This window comes from Anabrus simplex, chromosome 6 (genome assembly GCF_040414725.1).
Source record: "Anabrus simplex isolate iqAnaSimp1 chromosome 6, ASM4041472v1, whole genome shotgun sequence".
Lineage (NCBI taxonomy): Eukaryota > Metazoa > Arthropoda > Insecta > Orthoptera > Tettigoniidae > Anabrus > Anabrus simplex.
In genome coordinates, this window is record NC_090270.1 from 285,276,287 (window position 1) to 285,299,951 (window position 23,665).

Genomic DNA, 23,665 nt, shown 5'->3' on the forward strand with positions numbered 1-23,665 from the left:
AAGCAGGCATGAGGCAGTTTCTAAAAAGTAACTATGATCAGTGGAAAACGGTAAATAAAAATGTAAACAGACTCTGGGATGAGTTTAAAGAAATTGTTGAGGAATGCGAAAACAGGTTTGTACCTTTAAGGGTGGTAAGGAATGGTAAAGACCCACCTTATTATAATAGAGAAATAAAGAGACTAAGAAGGAGGTGCAGACTGGAAAGAAATAGAGTTAGAAATGGCTGTGGAAGTAAGGAGAAACTGAAGGAACTTACTAGAAAATTGAATCTAGCAAAGAAGGCAGCTAAGGATAACATGATGGCAAGCATAATTGGCAGTCATACGAATTTTAGTGAAAAATGGAAGGGTATGTATAGGTATTTTAAGGCAGAAACAGGTTCCAAGAAGGACATTCCAGGAATAATTAATGAACAAGGGGAGTGTGTATGTGAAGATCTTCAAAAGGCAGAAGTATTCAATCAGCAGTATGTAGTCCGACTCGTTGGCTGAATGGTCAGCGTATTGGCCTTCGATTCAGAGGGTGCCGGGTTCGATTCCCGGCCGAGTCGGGGATTCTAACCTTCATTGGTTAATTCCAATGGCTCGGGGGCTGGGTGTTTGTGACGTCCCCAACATCCCTGCAACTCACACACCACACATAACACTACCATCCACCACAATAACACGCAGTTACCTACACATGGCAGATGCCGCCCACCCTCATCGGAGGGTCTGCCTTACAAGGGCTGCACTCGGCTAGAAATAGCCACACGAAATTATTATTATAGCAGTATGTAAAGATTGTTGGTTACAAGGATAGAGGAGGAGACTAAGGCCAAAAAAGTAATAAATTTTACATAATATGATAACAATGACATTTACAATAAGATACAAAAGTTGAAAACTAGAAAAGCGGCTGGAATTGATCAGATTTCTGGGGATATACTAAATACAATGGGTTGGGATATAGTACCATATCTGAAGTACTTATTTGATTATTGTTTGGTCGGAGGAGCTATACCAGATGAATGGAGAGTTGCTATAGTAGCCCCTGTGTATAAAGGAAAGGGTGATAGACATAAAGCTGAAAATTACAGGCCAGTAAGTTTGACATGCATTGTATGTAAGCTTTGGGAAGGCATTCTTTCTGATTATATTAGACATGTTTGTGAAATTAATAACTGGTTCGATAGAAAGCAATTCGGTTTTAGGAAAGGTCATTCCACTGAAGCTCAACTTGTAGGATTCCAGCAAGATATAGCAGATATTCAGGAGGTCAAATGGACTGTATCGCGGTTGACCTGTCTAAAGCATTTGATAGGATGGATCATGGGAGACTACTGGCAAAAATGAGTGCAATTGGACTAGAAAAAAGAGTGACTGAATGGGTGGCTATATTTCTAGTAAATAGAACTCAGAGAATTAGAGTAGACAAAGCGTTATCTGAGCCTGTAATAATTAAGAGGGGATTTCATCAAGGGAGTATTATTGGACCTTACTGTTTTGATATATGTAAATGGTATGAGTAAAGAAGTGGAATCAGAGGTAAGTCCTTTTGCAGATGACGTTATTCTTTACACAGTAATAAATAAGTTACAGGGTTGTGAGCAACTGCAAAATGACCTCGATAATGTCATGAGATGGACAGCAGGCACTGGTATGTTGATAAACGGGGTTAAAAATCAGGTTGTGAGTTTCACAAATAGGAAAAGTCCTCTCAGTTTTAATTACTGCGTTGATGGGCTGAAAGTTCCTTTTGGGGATCATTGTAAGTATCTAGGTGTTAATATAAGGAAAGATCTTCATTGGGGTAATCACATAAATGGGATTGTAAATAAAGGGTACAGATCTCTGCTCATGGTTATGAGGGTGTTTAGGGGTTGTAGTAAGGATGTAAAGGAGAGTGCATATAAGTCTCTGGTAAGACCCCAACTAGAGTATGGTTCCAGTGTATGGAACCCTCACCAGGATTACCTGATTCAAGAACTGGAAAAAATCCAAAGAAAAGCAGCTCGATTTGTTCTGGGTGATTTCCGACAAGAGAGTAGCGTTACAAAAATGTTGCAATGTTTGGGTTGGGAAGAATTGAGAGAAAGAAGAAGAGCTGCTTGACTAAGTGGTATGTTCGGAGCTGTCAGCGGAGAGATGGCGTGGAATGACATTAGTAGACGAATAAGTTTGAATGGCGTTTATAAAAGTAGAAAAGATCACAATATGAAGATAAAGTTGGAATTCAAGAGGACAAACTGGGGCAAATATTCATTTATAGGAAGGGGAGTTAGGGATTGGAATAACTTACCAAGGGAGATGTTCAATAAATTTCCAATTTCTTTGAAATCATTTAGGAAAAGGCTAGGAAAGCAACAGATAGGGAATCTTCCACCTGGGCGACTGCCCTAAATGCAGATCAGTATTGATTGATTGATTGATTGATTGAACGCTTTGTGAAATTCATATTGATACTCTGAGAATGTGCGTGAGACTGACGCCAAGCGCGGAAGTAGCGTATACTGAGAGTGGAGAGAACACTGTCGCCAAGTGCGCCGGTGGTGCTGCCCGATTTACGTGCATTCGGAAAGATAAATTTCCCAAAATCTTAAATAAGACCCGCACCCAATTTTGGAAGCAATATTTTTGAAAAAACAGTGCGGGTGGTATTCGAGATCATACGGTATACTTTATAAAAAATTTGTTTATTTAACCTTGCTGGATCCATTCCGACCATGTGTCCATAGAATAGCAGCCGTCGTTTCCTAATTGTTGTTTCCAGGTCTTCTGTTCTTTTGTATACATCCTTATTTGATCTAATCTGTAGTTTCCCTCTACCCCCTTGGGCCGTAAATCCTCCTTAAGAGGCCTATTCTCCTTTCAATCTTTAGTAGTTTTTCCAGGTTCGTTAGTGTTGCTGTTACCACCCCATACAGAATCACTGGTTTTACCACAGCATCATAATATCTTATTAGTTTGGCATTAATGGAAAGATTCTTTTTGTTGTAAATGGCTTTGGTGACAGTGTTTAACCTTTCCAACTTAAGTCTCCTATTTTCCATGGCCTCTTTATCCACCCCATTGCTGCTGATTATCTCTCCCAGGTATTTAAACTGCTTTGTCACCTTCATTTCGCCATATTTTGTTTTCATTGTTCTCTTCACATAATTCCTGTCCGTGCTCATCATCTCTGTTTTTGTGAAGGAGTTTTTTAAACCTGTTTTCTTGGCTACCACCTGTAGTTCATTTATCTGTGTTACTGCTTCCTGTTCTGTCTCAGTGAAGAGTGCCAAATCATCAGCAAAGGCCAAACACTTGGGTTTGACATGTTTATTTTTACTACCCATTATAGCACCTGAGTTATTATGTTTCCACAGTGTTTTCATGACCTTATCTAGAACCATGTTGAACAGTGTTGGTGATAAGCTGTCACTCTGTCTCAGACCTGTTTTTATCTGGAAGGGTTTGCTGATCTCTTCTCAAAATTTCACTTTGGTGTTAACCTAAGTAAGTTGAGTGTTTTTTGATCGATGCCATATTCTCTCAAAATGTCCATCAATGTGTGTCTATCTACTGAATTGTGTGCTTTTTGAAAGTCAATGAAAGAGATGAAGATATTCTTTGGTCACGCGTTGTAAGATTTGATTATCATTTTTAGACTCAGGATTTGGTCCTGACAAGAGCGCCCTCTCCTGAAGCCACCCTGATACTCTCCCAACTTGTGATCAATTTGCCACTATTTCATTTTTAAAGAATGGCTAAGTTTTTGGCCATTAATCATCTTCAGTTTGTAACAAATAAAATATAATCCTAAAAAACTAAAGATGATTTGTTTAAAATTAGGACAATAATCTTGAGGTGCTATGTGGGTAAAAACAGGAAATGCACCAACTACAGAATTCATATATTCAAGATAAAATAATTTTGAACGTGTGAATATTTTCAAATGTTTAAAATTTAATTTATTGTTTGTGGTGCAGGCCCCAGGCCCCATTGTGGTGAGTGCCATTATGCTGCAGTCTATTTAGCCTATCCCAAAATCGAGCTGTGATTACAATGTAAAAATATATCATGACATACAGTATAATGAAACAAGTACAAACATTTTACTGTGATTATACAATCAGTGGCGGTGATTGGCGGGGGGGCAGTTTCCCTCTCACTTTGTGGATAAAACATTACAGTTTTATTTCATTTTAGCTGCCTGAAACTAGGAATTATTTTTAAAAAAGAGAAAACCCTGTTGTCTCATCAACTAATTCTTTCCTTTAATATCTTTATTATTAAGAAAAATATTTAGTGGAAATATGAACAAAATGTCATTTGTCGCGACTAACAGGTTTTTAGAGCACCACAGTAAGGAGTGGAGACTCGTGCAGCAATATGTAGCACATGTTGTGAAGAAGGGTAGTAGAGGTATATTTTTGCCATGGTCATGGACACTGAGGTATGATTTACCCGCTTGCCACGTGGATTCATCAGTCTGGCAGTCTCACTTATTCAATTTGTCTGTGTAGTTCTATCTAGTGTCTGTTACTTTGTTAGTGTGTAGTCAAATATTTTAAATAATTAATTCTATAATCACCCTGTACTTCTATTTCACTTTTTAAGTGCTGAGTTAGCAGTTGACTGTTTGGTACCTCAGTGCTCAGTTTTTTCATTCGTATGAAAAAAAATTGTAGAAGCCTCCATTTTTAACTTATCAGTGGGGTTATTAGCTTAAAATGTTTATAAATATTGGTTCTTAATAAATCTAAATGGAAATGGAAAATCCTACACTTATGTTCAATATTATTTTGAGTTCTCGTGCACCGTCTATAGACAGGCGTAGCAGCGCTGGACCGGCTGCGTCAACCCTTATATAGGCTGGCGTAGCACTCACAGGTTTAACTGCAGTACATGTGTAATTATTTTTCCATTGGTGAAAGTTTTATTGCATAGTAGTGAATCAAAATCTCATAAAAGCTATTATTATTGCACCTAAGTTGGTGGACTGTGAACTTTTACCTCTCAGTCGAAATTCGCTCAGAGAACATAAAAAATCTTACTATTTTGTAGCTACATGTTTTTAAATTTTGATGTGTGTGTGTCCCTTTCCCCTCCCTACCAACTATATCACTCAAACCTGAGTACTTTTTGTTGTCCATAAATTTTTGTACCTGCCACTTCTAATACCCAATCACTGTTACTGTATACAACTATCCATCTCACTCAAAAAGAGAAAGCTTTAATAAGAAGCAGTGGCACCTTCAGGGAAGGAAATCTGAGTTGGGATTACAGGCATAAATAGACATCAGATGTTACAGCAACAAAATTTATATGAAGTTCACATAGAGCCCAGTAGCCCTCTATCTGCTTGTCAATAATCAACCCTTCATTGTTAAGTGTATACAATATCAGTGTTCACAGATCACAGATATGAACATTTTGTACTGTAAGTAATGTCAAATGAAAGGAGGGTAGAAGAAACCAATTTATGAAGAAAATATTTTAAAGAAATAAAAGTTCGGTGATATGGAACAACTGTTCCTGTCTTTGCAGTTCTTTCGAATTGAAACCCTTCCAAATTTTGAATCATGATCCAAAATGTTTTCCTGTCTAACATCTGAACTTCCTGGATGTTTGACTTCTCTAAATCTTTATGAACTTCCTTAATCCAGGCCATCGTCGTCGTCTTCTTGTTCCACAGATAGTCGAATAACTTTCTGGTGAGTCTGGTTTTGTCCATTCTGTACAAATGTCCGATAAATGTTAATCTTCTCTTTTTCATGGTCTCTGAAATTTTCTCCACATTTTTGTAACTTCATATTTGTTCTGGAGTTTCCAGCCTGTTTAAGTCTGGATTGGGCCCAAGATTTTCCATATTATTCTTATTATTATTCCTCCTGAGCTTCTCCAATTTGTAATACATCGAGAGGCATTTGCTGGCATACAGACATTCTGTTATTACTACAGTGTTGTAATGGCTTATTTTGGCATCCCATGAGATGCATTTATTGTTGTAATGTTTTTAGTCAGTCTATAAGCTCTCTCCAGTTTTGAGATATGATCATCTACAGCACCTTTCTTGTATGATTTCACTACAGTATTTGAACTTTTTAACCCTCTGAATCTGCCCAATCTCTGTTTCAAGGAATTGTGGTCCATGTTTGTAATTCATCATGAACTTGGTCTTCTCTTTCAAGATCCTAAGTCCTGTCTTGAAACCCTTCCAAATTTTGATCTTTTCTAGAAGGTTGATCTGTATGGCTGCTTCCTCTAAGTTTTCTGAAAGTACAGCAAAATCATCAGCAAAAGCTAAGCAGTTGACTTTGATTCCTACTGATTTTCTTCCTAAGCAGATCAGGGTTATCCCTTGATTTTCAAATTCAGAATTCCAAATTCTCACTATCTTCTCCAGGACACAGTTGAATAATAGTGGTGATAATCCATCACCCTGTCTTAATTTCAAATGACTGAGACAATTCTCCCATGAATTTCATCTTTGAAGTTGCAGCTGTTACGGTTTCTCTGATTATTATTATTATTATTGGGAAGAAATGAAGCATCAACACTTGAAAATGCTGGCATATACAGGTTATTACAAATGTTTGAAGTGGTTTCATAAATTCAATGTAGCTCCATGAATTGACATATGGTCACGAAACTCAACAGTCATGTAGAAAAACTCAAAACGTTTTGGTCTGCTGAAGTCGCACTTCATATTTCTGCCATGAGAGTGTAGCAGCAGTGAGCAATGCACAGTGAGAAAAGATGGCGACAGGAGCTGAGAAAGCATTTGTTGTGCTTCAAATGCACTCACATCAGTCTGTCATAACAGTGCAACGACACTTCAGGACAAAGTACCACAAAGATCCACCAACTGCTAACTCCATTCGGCAATGGTATGTGTAGTTTAAAGTTTCAGGATGCCTCTGTAAGGGGAAATCAACAGGTCGGCTGCAATGACTGAAGAAACAGTTGATCACGTGCAGGCAAGTTTCACGCGCAGCTACCAGAAGTTGATGGAGAGAGCAAGCAGAGAGCTGAACATACAACAGCTGACCGTTTGGAAAATCTTACGGAAACTACTAAAGCAGAAACCTTACCGCTTACAATTGCTACAAGCCCTGACTCCCGATGACAAAGTCAAACGCCTTGAATTTTTGGTGCGGTTGCAACAGTGTATAGAAGAGGATGAGTTTAGTATGAAACTTGTCTTCAGTGATGAAGCAACATTTTTTGTTAATGGTGCAGTGAGCGGACACAATGTGCGAATCTGGGGGGTAGAGAATCCTCACGCTATCATGCAGCACATTCGAAATTCACTGAAAGTTAATTTGTTTTGTGCAGTCTCATGGTTTAAAGTGTAAGGCCCATTTTTCTTGCGCAAAAAATCCGTTAAAAGACACGTGCATCTGGACATGCTGGAAAATACACTCATGCCGTAACTGGAGGACAGCGCGGACTTCATCTTCCAAGAGGATGGTTTGCATGTCCCGGTGCATGAAGCTGACATCCAGTAGCTTGCAAGTGAATATGGCGGGTGTTTATTGGTTATCAAGTCACCATGTGCATTTGTTATTTATATTTCTTGGTTACAGTATAGGTTCTGGTTAGTCTAACAACAATGAAGTTACAAAAATGTGGAGAAAATTTCAGAGACCATGAAAAAGAGAAGATTATCATTTATCAGACATTTGTAAAGAATGGACAAAACCAGACTAACCAGAAAGTTATTTGACTACCTGTGAAACAAGAAGACTTCCATGGTGATGTTTGTCAATTCTTAAACAGGAGATTGCCAAACCGATGGATTGGTCATGGTGGAGCTGATGATCAGCAATTCATGTCATGGCCTCCACGCTCTCCTGACCTAACCCCAAGCAATTTCTTTGTGTGAGGTTACGTAAAGATTCAGTGTTTACGCCTCCTCTCCCAACAAACCTGCCAGAACTGCGAGCTCGCATCAACCGTGCTTTCAAATCCATTGATAGGGACTTGCTGCGCCAAGTGTGGGATGAACTTGATTATAGGATCGATGCCTGCAGAATCACTAAAGGGGCACATATTGAACATTTGTAAATGTCAAAAAAACATTTTGAGTTTTTCTATGTGTGTGCAAAGCCTTGTGACAATAAGTTATTGTAGAGCTTTGAAATCGCTCAAATAATTTGTAATAACCCTGTACTTTGGCTGACAATAATACTGAAAAAGGAAGACTATGATGGTGGAAACTATAAAGCTCCTCATTAAGCATCCCATGCAGTGAGATTAAGTGGGCTTTTGATTTAGCTCTTCTGTACATTGAACAGAATTCTTGTTCCATGCCTATGGACATTTTGTTGATAAGGAAACAGAGAGATATAGCAGAAATTCCCTGATGTCATCTGCCAGACAAACAAGTACTAACAACTTTCCAACTTTATTAAATTTTTAAGTGTTATGCCTGTTTATTACTGTATTATGTGTACTTATTGTTCTTTTATTAGTATAAACACTATTACAGTAAATACTGTTGCTCCTGTGGTAAATCTGACCATGCCCACAGTCTTGAAGATGATGGATTAATGAGGTTCTATTGTACTGCAGTCTATGTATTCTATGTAGTAATTTTCATGTGGTTGTTGCTATCCTGGTGCAGCCCTTGTAATCCAGACTCTCCAACAAGGGTGGTCAACATCTGCCATGAATAAAAACGTGTGTATTAGTATGGTGGAGGATAATATTATACAATATGTATTGCATGATATGCCAGTAATGTTGGGGACTAGATAAACACTCAGTACTGGTATCGGAACTAAGGGAATTCACTTTTGATTAAAATCCAATAACCTGGCTAGGAACTGAACCCAGGGATCCAAGGGCTAAAGGGAAATATGCCGACCACTCAGCCATGGAGCTAGATGAGTGTTTTAGTGATATTTATTTAAATCTGCTATATTTTATTTGGCCTAATTTGAACTACAGTATTTGTATCCAAACTACAGTAAACTGAGGTTATATGGATTTCTACAGAGCAAATCAAAGGATGCATTCACATGCAATATTTAAAATAAGTGTTATTTTGCAAATTTCGTTTTAAGGTTGTCTCATTAGGAAATTCTTATTATGAATTAGTAAGGCAACTGTAGGCAAAAAAACAAAGCTCAGGCTTTTTTTAATTTCTCCTTTCAGACTAATAATTGTTCCCCTTCTGTACTTATTACTATCTACTTACTGAAACAATATATTCAGAGTCAGGGGTAAGTCGATTGATCGTGTGACAATACAGCTTTGGCCAAGCTGTACAATGATCTGGTCTTACTACCTCTACAATCTCTGTGTTAGAAGGCCTGCCTTTAGCTCTGTGTTTCACTATAAATGACTTAATAGGACCTTCAGAGTGTAGAGGTTCAGCCCAGCGAACACCAATCATACGACGTCCTTTCTTGTATACTGTAAGATTTTGGACCTGTCCAGGAGCTGCAACAAAAATAATAATAATATCATAATAAACAACTTTCCTGAACCAGAGAACAAGAGCATGAAAATCTTTCATGTTTCATGAAGACCTGTATTTGATTCTTTAAATATATCAACACTGTTCAACTGAGGGCAAAAGGTCTGAATAAAATTTCATGGTTACTAAATCTCTGGATAGAAAGGCAAGAACTTTGAAAGAAACACATAACAGGATAAACACAATAACAGGCCAGTGTGGAAAAACCCACAAAAAACACCCACAGAGCATTGAAGCTGCTCTCCTGATGAGGCTGGGAAGCAGATATGCCTGTCAAGCTTATAGGTAGGAAAACATTGGACTTCTGTGCAGTATAGTAAATATCACAAAGAATTACTCCATAAACTGGGTTAATCATCTAACACTATCAATGGAAATATTTGCAAAAATAATGTAGAGCTGCTTTCACAGAATGGATGTAGTGACATGGGTTTATGAATGTAACCCTTTCAGAAATTCCAGTAATGGACAGAAAGCGATTTTCTACCAAGAAGTTTACATTCTGAGATATGGGTGGTTATGAGTAATGACATTCAGAACATGACTAGTGTGTCTGAATGTTATGAAAGGTGCTAGTCACAGGGCCTCATGCTGTAACAGCATTTTCTGGCCCAGTGAAGAAAGTAATGGAAAACCACCTCACTCCTTATCATGTCTTGTATGCCTCATTATAACATTGCTAATAGATTTTATGGTTTCTCTATAACTGCATAACCTTGGTGGTGTTTTTTCAAGATCAACCAGTCTCCGCACTGAATACTTATCAGACAGCTTGAACCATGCCTATTGACACTAAGAAACTAAAAGTAGATAAAATTAGAACCACAGTAGTGTTTTTTCTTTTAGATCCTCACTCGAAACTTTGAGTGCTGTCTGCTCAGTTTGAACCATCGTTATTACGGTATATAAGTTACGCCTACCTTACCTGTACCAGCATTCTCATTGTTGTTCCATTTTCTTTCTGTTTATAAAGATTACATTGAGACTTCTTAGTCAGTACTCTGTAATACATCATGCAAGTTGCATAGCTGTTAGGCTGAATTCACGAAATGGTGGGATCGATCCCCATTGTTGGCAACCATAAAGAAAGTGTCCTATGGATTCCCATTTTCACACCCGGCAACTGCTGAGGTTGTACCGTAACTAAGGCCACAATTTCTTCCTTCCCAGTCTTAGCCCTGTCCTATACTTTCGTTGTCCAGCTCATTGACTGGGTGGTCAGTGCAGTGCCCTTTGATTCAGAGGACCCCAGGTTCAATTCCCAGCCAGGTCAGAGATTTTAATCTTAACGGTTAATTCCCTTGGCCGGAGACTGAGGCAGGGGGGCAGGCGGTTGTCCCCAACATCCCTGCAACTCACACACCTCAAAAAACTCTATCCTTCATTACAATAACAACCAGTTTCCTTCACATGGCAGATGCTGCCCACTCTCATCGGATGTCCTGCCTGCCTTTTTTTGAGATGCACAGCAGGATATACATGTTGGGATCAAAAAAGGAATGAAGCTGTTATGAAAGAAGTAAAATTAGAACCTGTATTAAATTAACATAGGAACCTACAAGAAAAACTCATGAGACCACATCAACAGAATGCCTAGGAAACGAGTTCCAAAACAGATAGTATGATACCAATCAAGGGGGGACATGATCTATTGGACGTCGAGCTAAAAGATGGATTGAGACCAGTGGCATATCCTGGAATCTCCACTGAGGCATGCAACTAGTAACCATGCAGTTAACACAATGTATTAAGTAAATTTCAATTCTACTCACCCTAATTACATGTAGGTGAACTCGAGCCAGACAGTTTTACTGTAAGTTTCTGGATAGAACGTGCATACACAATTCTTGTTTTCTGTTTTTAAATTTACGAGGGTCCGCCTCTGTGGTGTAGTGGTTAGTGTGATTAGCTGCCACCCCCGGAGGCCCGGGTTCGAATCCCGGCTCTGCCACGAAATTTGAAAAGTGGTACGAGGGCTGGAATGGGGTCCACTCAGCCTCGGGAGGTCAACTGAGTAGAGGTGGGTTCGATTCTCACCTCAGCCATCCTCGAAGTGGTTTTTCGTGGTTTCCCACTTCTCCTCCAGGCAAATGCCGGGATGGTACCTAACTTCAGGCCACGGCCGCTTCCTTCCCTCTTCCTTGTCTATCCTTTCCAATCTTCCCATCCCCCGCGAGGCACCTGTTCAGCATAGCAGGTGAGGCAGCCTGGGCGAGGTACTGGTCATCCTCTCCAGTTGTATCCCCCGACCCAGAGTCTGAAGCTCCAGCACACTGCCCTTGAGGCGGTAGAGGTGGGATCCCTCGCTGAGTCCGAGGTTAAAGCCAACCCTGGAGGGTAAACAGATTACAAAGAAGAAATTTACGAGGGAAGGTAGAGGTCTCCCGGCTTTAACTATTTGAATCTTTTCATCAAATGAACGGTCAGTAAAGGGCTTTTCAAACTGATTTACAATTATATCCATTTTAGACTCATCCATCGTTAATACCACATGTGCGCAAAATATAATAAAACACCTAAACGACGAATAGCACAGGAACAGCACACACAATGAATGAACTCACTAGACAGCCACAACTCAAGCACTGGAGGTAAGTCACCCCCGTGGCACTGGTCAGTTTCGTCACGTTGAGTTCTCGCTGGGGGAGTAATCTGTGGGTCCCGTTCGCTGTAAACTTGCCGACTTTCTCCAAGTTGCTAACAGATGGCAGAGGGTAGCACGGGTATGAGGTGACAAATTCTGACCAAGTTTCAATTGCAGCGACATCGTTTGGAGGGTTTCAGAACTACGTCTGCCGCCGAATGCAATTTTAAGATTGAATGCCTTACATCCTTAACTCCTCCATTTGCTGTCTTTTTCTTCCTAGAGTGGAGTAGATGGCGAGACTACACCAGCACCAAATGTAGTCAAGCAACGGAATTAGTACAGTTGCGCGGACCTTTTGAACTTCTGAGAGATGAAATTGTTAATATTTGACTTGAAACAACCTAAAATCCTACATCAGACAGTTCTTTGTGTTACCATAACGCATGCAATGAATGCCTTGCATTCAAGGAGAATACGCCCCTGATTGAGACCGTAACAGGACACCTGGCCTAATATTTGATTGGCAGATGATGATGATGAAAAAATGTAATAATCAATCAATTCAAAATGCACTTCAACTTTTAATTTCTGATTTATGGTTACTTAATTTTAAAAATCTGTTTTTTGTCTCTTCTGTCATCCCTAGAAGTTTGAGTATTGAATATTGATACACCATAATTAAAATGGAAATTCTAAGTTCCCATGGAGGGAATTAGATTTTGATCTGACACCATAATTAGTTTACAAATGTTCTAATGTAGTATATGATTTGTATTATTTTTCAAATGTTGTTTTTCTTATAGGTACTGGTATTGTAAGTTCCTTTTTTTTTTTTTTTTTTTTTTTTTTTTTTACTGTAACTCAGTTAAGTGTAAGGGAGGGCCAAGAATCCCAACTTCCACACTATTAAAGACAAGTAAAGAAATAAGTTTTTAGATCTTACCAGAAGCACTAGTTGCAGCAGGGATGACAAGTTTATAGCTTGTACTAGAGCCAGCAGATGTCACCACAAATATCCGCACTTCATACAGAGTATGAGGTAGGAGATTTGTGAAGTTGAAGCGTGTATCAGATGTACTTCCAGTCAGTAAAATATGACTGCTGGCAGCTTTTGACACAAGTTCATATCTATAGCCATAGAGGTAGCCATTGAGCCATGTACAATTGACAGGAGGAGTCCACTGTACAGCAATACTTGTATTTGTCCTGTGTATGATAGGTGTTTCACTAGCACCAGGAGCAACACTTGCACCTGAAACAAATAAGTAAACATTACATAAATACTCATACTGTAAATATAAAACAAATTCATGATACAACCATTTTCTTTTGAGCAATGACTGATTGTTGCTTTCCAAGGAATGGTACTGGATGTAAAGTGATATACAGTATATGATGAAGCCCACTGCTGCTGAATTATCATTACTAATTTATCGTCACAACTAAAATAATAAATGAGAAAATATGTTGGTAGAACTATCATGTCTAAATGATTTTGTGTATCTGTATTAAATTTCACACTCAATTAGAGCATCACATGGTTTAACATATATACTACTTTCTATTACACTCTCTCTTAAAGGAAGCACACAGTCAAAGAAAATGTGAAGCGAGTCTGTGGAAAATGTACACCTGGGATGCTTGTAATTTGGCACATGTTTTACCTGTTAAAAACCAAAATAATGGAAAAACTTAATCTTATCAGAATAGGAGAATAAGTACTGGGTTTAGAATTAACTTTCCTGTTATTATATATTTGTCATGTCAGAAGCACTAAAATTGGCTATATATAAAAGACAAATTTTACAAACAAACAAAAATCTTATTTACAACAACAAAACATAAATGAAAAGAAAGAAAAAAGCCCAGATCTGGGCAGCATAGGTGACTTTGTATCAAGCATAGTGCTTGGAGTAGAAGAAGCTGCTTTGGTGTGTTGACTCCATAATACAAGACCTCCTATCAGATGTCCCATCCTGATGGGAGGAATTTAATAAGAATGGCAAACATGGTGGATGAACAAAATTATATAGCTGCTGGCCTGAAATTAGCGGCTTTCAGAGAGTCTGGTGTTGCATTCATAAGATTTTCCATAGTACCAGTATATGTTGCTGGGTACAGTCTGCATCGACGAATATCAGATGTTGTTTATCATAACCCACATTCACGTACCATTGAATCTACTTGAAAACCCCACTTCAACAGGTTAGATTTGCATTTTATAACACCTGAGCACAGTCTGTTGAGTGCTTTCCATGTCAACCATCCTTCTGTATGACCAGAAGGAAATTCCTCGAGTGGTGTAAAAATGGTCAAATTAATTTTCTTTGTAACTCTTAACGGTTCACCAAAAAAAGTGTGTTTACTGGCATGCACGAGAGTGTTAACAAAGTACGAGGCCAGATATGTAGCATCTCTTTATGGCCATCTTCAGATGTTATATTTACCAACAATTCTGAAGGAATGATGTTACTTAGCACAAGGCCGAATCTTTAATGGCTCTACCATTCTTCATGTTCCTTGTGCTGTGTATTTTGATAAGAAATGTAATTCTGCTATGAAAGTTAATATATAGATTCCTGATCCTGGGGGTAGGACTTATTAAGATTGAATGGTGCCTGCTCTGTGTTGTGAGCCAGTGCTGTTGAACAGGTGAATTTTTATTTTCAATTTCTTTCACATTATTTATATTTTTTATATGGTTGTGATTTAAGTGTTCTAACCTTCAATGGTTCTATTTTTTCTTTGCCTGAATAATTTGGATTTAGTGTACTTTTAGTATGCTGTGAATAGCAATATGGCTTAATAATGAACTAATGTCTTTGACATTGCTTTCAAAGTGGGGTTTTCAAGTAGATTCAATGATACGTGAATGTGGGTTATGGAAGATAGGAAAACTTAAAAGGGTCCACCTTTTCAATACAAAAATGTTATAGTTTATTTATAACATGTATTTGCACTTGGAACTAGTTTCGACGCTGTTTGGCGTCATCATCAGCCAAAATGTGGGAAATAGGCCAGCATGTAGGCATTTATATTACACAAGGCGTTACATTAAACAATACACATCTTACAAGGAGATAAAAACAGGGACGAATATAGAAACAAATGAATCGTTGAGAAAGCAAAAGTTATACATATTAAAATTAACCTTAACCACACATCTTGCAGTGCGAAAATATTCTTCTTGAATGATTCCTGAATATAAAACACATGCGCACACATTTCTGAAGAGCCAGCAGGCAGGACAAAGTAAAGTGAAACTTTAAGAGTTCTTCTGAGAAGAGTTCATCATTTTTTCTATGTTCCGACTAACTAATGAAGTCTCTCTTGAGTTCCTGATAAACATACACAACAGGAAATTCTCCTTCACTCTCAACAATAGCTATAAAGACCAACGGTAAATTTCATTTTAAATATTGTGCAGAGACGTGAAAGCATGATCTTGAACATGATATAACTCCTTCATTTAACCCAATTTTTTACACAAGGTGTTACATTAAATAATACACATCTTACGAGGAGATAAAAACAGGGACGAATGTAGAAACACATGCATCGTTGAGAAAGCAAAAGTTATACATATTAAAAAAAAAACTTAACCACACAACTTGCAGTGCGAAAATATTTGCCTTGAATGATTCCTGAATACAAAACGCACGCGCACACACTTCTAAAGAGCCAGCAGGCAGGAAAAAGTAAGGTGAAACCTTAAGAGTTCTTCTGAGAAGAGTTCATTATTCTTTCTATGTTCCGACTAATTAATGAAGTCTTCCTTGAGTTCCTGATAAACATACACAACAGGAAATTAAACAATACACATCTTACAAGGAGATAAAAACAGGGAAAGTTATACATATTAAAAATAACCTTAACCACACATCTTGCAGTGCGAAAATATTCGTCTTGAATGATTCCTGAATACAAAACACACGCACACACATTTCTGAAGAGCCAGCAGGCAGGAAAAAGTAAAGTGAAACCTTAAGAGTTCTTCTGAGAATCTCAGAAGAACTCTTAAGGTTCTCAGAAGAACTCTTAAGGTTTCACTTCAGAAATGTGTGTGCGTGTGTTTTGTATTCAGGAATCATTCAAGACGAATATTTTCGCACTGCAAGATCTGTGGTTAAGGTTATTTTTAATATGTATAACTTTCCCTGTTTTTATCTCCTTGTAAGATGTGTATTGTTTAATTTCCTGTTGTGTATGTTTATCAGGAACTCAAGGAAGACTTCATTAGTTAGTCGGAACATAGAAAGAATGATGAACTCTTCTCAGAAGAACTCTTAAGGTTTCACCTTTCCTGCCTGCTGGCTCTTTAGAAGTGTGTGTGCGTGCGTTTTGTATTCAGGAATCATTCAAGGCAAATATTTTCGCACTGCAAGTTGTGTGGTTAAGTTTTTTTTTTTTTTTTTTTTTTTTTTTTAATATGTATAACTTTTGCTTTCTCAACGATGCATGTGTTTCTACATTCGTCCCTGTTTTTATCTCCTCGTAAGATGTGTATTATTTAATGTAACACCTTGTGTAAAAAATTGGGTTAAATGAAGGAGTTATATCATGTTCAAGATCATGCTTTCACGTCTCTGCACAATATTTAAAATGAAATTTACCGTTGGTCTTTATAGCTATTGTTGAGAGTGAAGGAGAATTTCCTGTTGTGTATGTTTATCAGGAACTCAAGAGAGACTTCATTAGTTAGTCGGAACATAGAAAAAATGATGAACTCTTCTCAGAAGAACTCTTAAAGTTTCACTTTACTTTGTCCTGCCTGCTGGCTCTTCAGAAATGTGTGCGCGTGTGTTTTATATTCAGGAATCATTCAAGAAGAATATTTTCGCACTGCAAGATGTGTGGTTAAGGTTAATTTTAATATGTATAACTTTTGCTTTCTCAACGATTCATTTGTTTCTATATTCGTCCCTGTTTTTATCTCCTTGTAAGATGTGTATTGTTTAATGTAACGCCTTGTGTAATATAAATGCCTACATGCTGGCCTATTTCCCACATTTTGGCTGATGATGACGCCAAACAGCGTCGAAACTAGTTCCAAGTGCAAATACATGTTATAAATAAACTATAACATTTTTGTATTGAAAAGGTGGACCCTTTTAAGTTTTCCTATCTTCCATTCTCAGTTCAATACGGACAAAAATGAAATTCTTAAGTTTAAATGTGGGTTATGATAAAGAAATTCGGCCGTGCGGTTAGGGGCGCACAGCTGTAAGCTTGCATTCAGGAGTTAGTGGGTTGGAACCCCACTGTCAGCAGCCTTGAAGATGGTTTTCCATGTTTTCCCATTTTCACACCAAGCAAATGCTGAGGCTGTACCTTAATTAAGGCCACGGCCGCTTCCTTCCTACTCCTTGCCATTTCATATTCTATTGTCGCTGTAAGACCTATCTGTGTCGGTGCAACATAAAACAAGCTATAAAAAAAAAAAAATTCTTGACTATTAAGGAACATATAAAAAGTTAAATGTTGTTCATCATTCCAAAGTACTGTTACGCATTTTCCATTCTTCTATCTAGTATGCTTGAATTTTTTAAAAATTATGACTGCAAGGGTAAAGCTGCAGGTAGAAGCTAATTCTCAATAAACCAGAAATTTGCGAAGGTAGGTAAATTCACAGTTCTTTTCCTTTTTGCTATTAGCTTTATGTCGCACCGACACATATAGGTCTAAGGCTTTTCAGGCGTTGGACAAAACGCTGGTTAATAGAGCAAACGCCTGAAAAGCCTTACACCTGATATGTTTTTGACATGCTCTATTGGTGAAAAATATCTAACTCCCTCCTTGGGAATTTAGAATTGTCCATACAGATAGGTCTTACGGTGACGATGGGACAGGAAAAGCCTAGCAATGGGAAGGAAGCAGCCGTGGCCTTAATTAAGGTACAAACCCAGCATTTGTCTGGTGTGAAAATGGGAAAGCATGGAAAACCATCTTTAGGGCTGCCAACAGTGGGATTCGAACCCACTATCTCCCGGATGCGAGCTCACAGCTGCGCGCCCCTAACCGCACAGCCAACTCGCCCGGTCAGTTAATTTACAGTTGCATATTAAATAATATGTGTATACAATGTAAGAATGTGTTGGTAACAATTGTATTTGAACACTAGAACACATGGAATATGTAAATTGTAAAATAATAATAATAACTCTACAGATTTAAAGTGGCTTATGATGGTCTTATAAAAGAAAGTAATCACATCATTGGAGCTCATTCTGCAGCTTTCTATGCAAATGCCCTCAGCAGCTAACTCCAGTGTGTTGTGGCTAACAGTGCCCTTAGAGAGACAGTTTAGTTTGATGTGTGCATATGATATGAGAGGGGTTGTTTTTATTAGTATTTTACATTGTTAAGAGCGTGTCCTTCATGGCTGATGTGGAGAATTTCTATGCTAGATGTCCATGTCCTGTGCCTAAAATGTGGTACGGTAATAAGTGGTTAACATACTGTGTTCAGATTCCATGTTATATTCAAGTCCACTGAGGTATTATGGATAGCCTACCTCATTTTGAATTTCTAACTAGTTAGTATAACATAGGATATGGGACATTCATTGCCTTTGAGTATGTCAAGATCAGGTAAATAGCATTCTGGATAGTGTACCTGGGTTGAATTCTGCTATTTGTGTAATAGTGTTTTAGGTCCCATGTCCCACTAACTACTTTTATAGTTTTGGGGACATTAAAAAGCTGGAAAGTTTGTGTCACAGAAGTTCTTTTACATGCCAGTAAAGCCTCTGGCAAGAGGCTGAAATATACGAGCACCTTCAAGTACTACTGGACTGAGCCAAGATTTTTAACCTGTCAACTTGGGCTCAGAAGACCAGTGTTGTACTATCAGAGCCAGTCAGTCTGGCTGTTATTTGTACTGAATGCCATCTTTTACCCAAACTTCCTGAATATTTGGGTAAGTTCTTTGTCTGGGTATTGAAACACGTTAGACTGAATTATATAAATTTGTTTGGTTTTCTTTTTAGTGAGTGTGTGGATGTAGAGCATAATTCTTTATAGTAATCTTTGAGTGTTGGTGATGGTGACAAGTTTGCACTGCCGCAAACATGCACAGTGGCAACATAGTTTTATGGTAAATAAAACTGTTAGTTTTTCTTTACAAAGATTCACCTTGAGTTTTCTTTCTTTTTTATACTTTCATATCAGTAATATAGTTGTGTAAAATATCAAAAGGAAAGTGATCCATCAGTGAGTGAGTGTTTAAGACACTTCTGGAGGTTTCCATTATTCCTTCCTTTCTCTGTGGCAAAATATGCCCCTTTAGTTTGCTCATGTAAATTGGATTTATCTTGAGTTGTAAATAAGTAATATGTACCAATACGAGGGCTATATTTTTTTCAAGGTCCGATTGGTCACGAAATGAAACAGCAGTACAAATTTGACACTTTTCTATTAGTAACACTTACTGATACATCACAGCTATTTTTCAACATAGTCGCCTCGCAGATTGAGACATTTGTCGTAGCGTGGTACCAACTTGTCAATGCCCTCTTGATAGAACGTCGCCGCCTGTGCCTGTAACCATCTTTGTACGCCGGTCTGCAGTGCCTCGTCGGTGTCAAAACGCTGTCCTCCTAGCCAGCGTTTCATGTGAGCAAAGAGGTGAAAATCTGATGGAGCCAGGTCCGGACTGTATGCTGGGTGATCGAAAATGTCCCACTGGAAACGCTACAGGAGGTTCGTGGTGGCAGCTGCAGTGTGCGGCCGACCATTGTCATGGAGGAGGACAATGCCTGATGACAACATCCCTCTCCGCTTATTCTGAATTGCCCATCGTAGACGTTGAATAGTAGCACAGTATGCGGCTGCAGTAATGGTGGAACCACGTTCCATGAATTCCACCAACAGAACTCCTTTCCGGTCCCAGAACACAGTAGCCATACACTTTCTGTTGGAGAATGTTCGCTTGAATTTCTTTGGCTTACTCGGGGAGTGCGAATGCATCCACTGTTTGGATTGCTCTTTTGTTTCTTCCGTTTCAAAATGAACCCATGTGTCGTCCCCTGTGACAATTTTGTTCAAAAAATCCTGTCCTTCATCATGGTAGCGCTGGAGAAATGCTAAAGCGGCGCCCATTCGCTGTGTTTTGTGATGGTCAGACAGCATCTTCGGAACCCATCTCGCACAAAGTTTGCGGTACTGAAGTGTCTCACTCACAATTGTGTAGAGAGCTGACCTAGAAATTTCAGGAAACGAAGCACTCAACACAGAAATTGTGAACCGACGATTTTCTTGAATTGCCTGATCCACACGCTGAACAAGATCATCGGTTGACACACGCTTCCTTCCCTGGCCACCTGCATCATGGACGTCTGTACGCCCTGCTGTAAAGTTCCTGCACCATTGTCGCACTTTGCTGTCGCTCATGCACGTTTCACCATACACATGACTTATTCGGCGATGAATTTCGGCTGCATTGCACCCCTCAGCCTGAAGAAATCGAATTACACCGCGCACTTCACACTTGGCGGGCGAAGCGATCGTTGTAGCCATGTTTACGAGCGCGCTGCACGTTCACTACTGACGGGACTGAGGTGAGGCGCATAACGGTCATTTCAGAGACGTTGCGCAACACATCTACGCAGTGGTTCATCATATATTCGTGGGCGTTTGACTGTCGCGACCGATCGGACCTTGAAAAAAAAATAGCCCTCGTATATAACTTCTGTTTTCACTTAAACATTGCACTCTTTTTGGTATAATCATCACAGCCTACTTTTCTATTTAAAAGTTAAGTGTAAATATCAGGCAATTATGCTGGGAAATATGGCAGTCTACTTTCAGAGTCAAGAAGTTTAGTATTTATTCTGAGAAATTTTATGCCCTATTTGCAGGGGCAGCTGAAATAGGGCTGCAGCACATTGCCTATTTGAAAAATAAATTACTTTAAAAATATCATCTACAATCAAATACAGTGCATTGAAAAAGACATCAGACAAAGAATAGGAAATTATTCAACTCCCTTCACAACCAGATAACTAGTCGTGCAGTCATGCGCTCCACACCAGTTGGCTGTGCTGGGCTGTGAGATCACAGCTCAGCGAGAATTTCTAAGCCTTTTGCCAGAAAGCAGGAACTCTGCCTTTTGCGCATGAATGCCCAATTTTTCCGATAGGCTGTGGAAACAACAGCCAAGACCGCCAAGACATCACTTCACAACGATTCTTCGTTCAACAACAGAGAGGCAGCACTAGACACACTTACATCATAACTGAAATGAGAACGTGGCAGGTGGCACCCTCTTGACTCAGCGGTAGTATTTAAGAGGGGATCGCTCAAAGCAAACAGGAAAACAAAATACTGTAGAGGTGTTTCCGCCAGGTCTTTTAATACCAAAGAGGATAGAATACTCCCAACTTGCCTATTCCATAGCCACATTTGTAAATCGATGAACTATAAAATTATACTTTTATGTTGTCAAAATAAGGACATGATATTGTGAATTTCTTTAATTTAAAAAATGTCTAGTTTATAAATACCACTATAAAAACATCACATATAATTTTGCATTATGATATTGCTGGTTTTATTTCAATGATTTTGGTAACATTGGGAAGTTCTATTTTTACGCTCTCACACCAAGTGTTTGAGTTCATGTATATTTCTCCATTGCAGGTGTTATTGTGTGTTTAATGATATAGTTTTATAGTCTTTTTTATGAGGTATGTGTATATGTATTGGGGTTGTTTGCGTGTTTGTTCAGTGTGGAAAACTCAGTGGAGAGCCTCTTGAAAACCACATACCGGTATGTTTCTAAATATTTTTATTTTTTGGAAGGGGGATGGGTTACAGCACACAACTGATTTTCTGCACTAACCGCCACTGCCTGTTTGACTATTAAACTGATGATTTGGAGTTTATAACTAACTTAACTAACCCGATAGCACTACAGCCCTTTAGGTTCTTGGCCTACCAAGCGACTGCTGTTCAGCCTGAAGGCCTGCAGATTACGAGGCGTCGTGTGGTCAGCACGACAAATCCTCTTGGCCATTATTCTTGGCTTTATAGACCGAGTTTGGAATTTATATTTATAGTAAATTGCCAGAATTTAAAGAAGAATAAGTACTGTTAAAAATAAAAATATTTTAAAATTAAAGGATTAAATGTTTAATAAACACAATTAAAATATTCTTCTATTATTATTATTATTATTATTATTATTATTATTATTATTATTATTATTATTATTTGTTGGACATGAAAGGATGCGTGAACTTCGCAGCTACAAAATAGCTCAAGAAAGCGGGTTATATTGTGAAGGCACTTACCGAAACAAGCTTGTATGGTTATTTTTAGCCCCACTGCATGGTAGATGTGTTTGTTTACAACTGGAATGACAGAATATTGAGTGAAATATTGAAAAGTTTGCGGTGAAATAATCCTGTTGTGAGCAGCCATCTTGCCAAAGATCAAAATCACATAGAAGGTACACTGCGGTAGATAGACGATCGTTTTATAGTGTAAGAGCTCCCAGCCGCCCACTCACAACTTCATCTCCTTGACTCAAGACACGGCCAGCTAGACTCTCTCATTGGCATGATGGCAGAAGCAAACATTCTGTGTGATACAGTGGAGCTCAATGGTGTATCAAGGGAAAGTATCCACGATGGCCGAAATGGTAGGAGTATTGACCTGAATCTGAATGATGATATCAGTCGGCAGATAATGGAGAATCAATACAAAGAAGAGGTATATCTTGAGACTGCAAGATCACTGTTGAAGAACATAATTGCTATTCCTCTGAAAAACCTAAAAACAGAAATAAAGAATGGCCTCATGAAGCTGGAAGAAGTGTTAGAGGCTGGAGCAACATGCAGGATGTTGTGGAAGAAATTTGCAGAAGAACTAAAGCAGAGACCAATTACCATGGAGAATAAGGAATTGTCCAACACATCACCAGTGACAAATGACTTGGAGAAGGAAGATCAAGGAAAATGGGAGATGTTTCTGTCCAAGAAGAAGAGAAAGAAGAAGAGTGAGGATAGGAAGTACTAAGATATCCCAACAAAACAGGCCAGTAATGATCCTGAAAGTACAGTGCTTAGCAAAAGTGGGAAACAACCTCAATCTAAATCTAGGAGTCATTCAGAAGCCGTAATCATCAAACCGATGAACGGTAAGACTTTCGCTGATGTTTGGAAGGATATCAGGAACAGGGTGAAGCCGGAAGACAGTGGAGCAGGCATTCGATCCATCCGTAAAACAAGAGCTGGAGCTGTTCTTCTTGAATTCAACAAAACAACTAAGATTGAAAATAGGGAGGTATTCAGTAATACTCTGAGAGATGCCCTCGGACGTGATGGCGATGTAAAGGCTTTAATCCCCCAAACTACACTGGAGATTCGAGACATGGATGGCATCACTACCGCCGCAGATGTGGAGGAAGCTGTAAGACGAGATTCCGGCAATCCCCATGGAGAACTGAAAATATCGGTCTCGAAACCAAACAGCTGGGGACAGAAACTTGCCATCTTCGAAACCAAAGACGAGGACGCTCAGAAATTACTGGAAGCAGGAAGAATTAAGATAGGATGGCTATACCGCAAAGTAAGAGCTAGAACGATGTTACCTCGCTGCTTCCGATGCCTATCATATGGACACC

At 38.8% G+C, this 23,665-nt stretch overlaps 1 protein-coding gene across 2 annotated transcripts in view; it reads right to left on the bottom strand.

The window, feature by feature from the left end:
* Nucleotides 1–23,665, bottom strand: part of LOC136876466 (uncharacterized) — a 468,653-nt gene that overhangs the window by 30,082 nt on the left and 414,906 nt on the right. The window contains exons 22-23 of one of the 2 annotated variants that reach the window (XR_011018471.1): nt 12,984–13,292; nt 9,330–9,416 (exon numbers count right to left, since the gene is read on the bottom strand). Coding sequence is in view for 1 of the 2 variants with exons in the window: in XM_068228445.1 (XP_068084546.1) it covers nt 9,172–9,416; nt 12,984–13,292 (554 nt within the window). In the remaining variant the exon portion in view is untranslated. Of the gene's footprint in view, nt 1–9,171; nt 9,417–12,983; nt 13,293–23,665 lie in introns of both variants that reach the window. The other variant, XM_068228445.1, reaches the window with a different exon arrangement.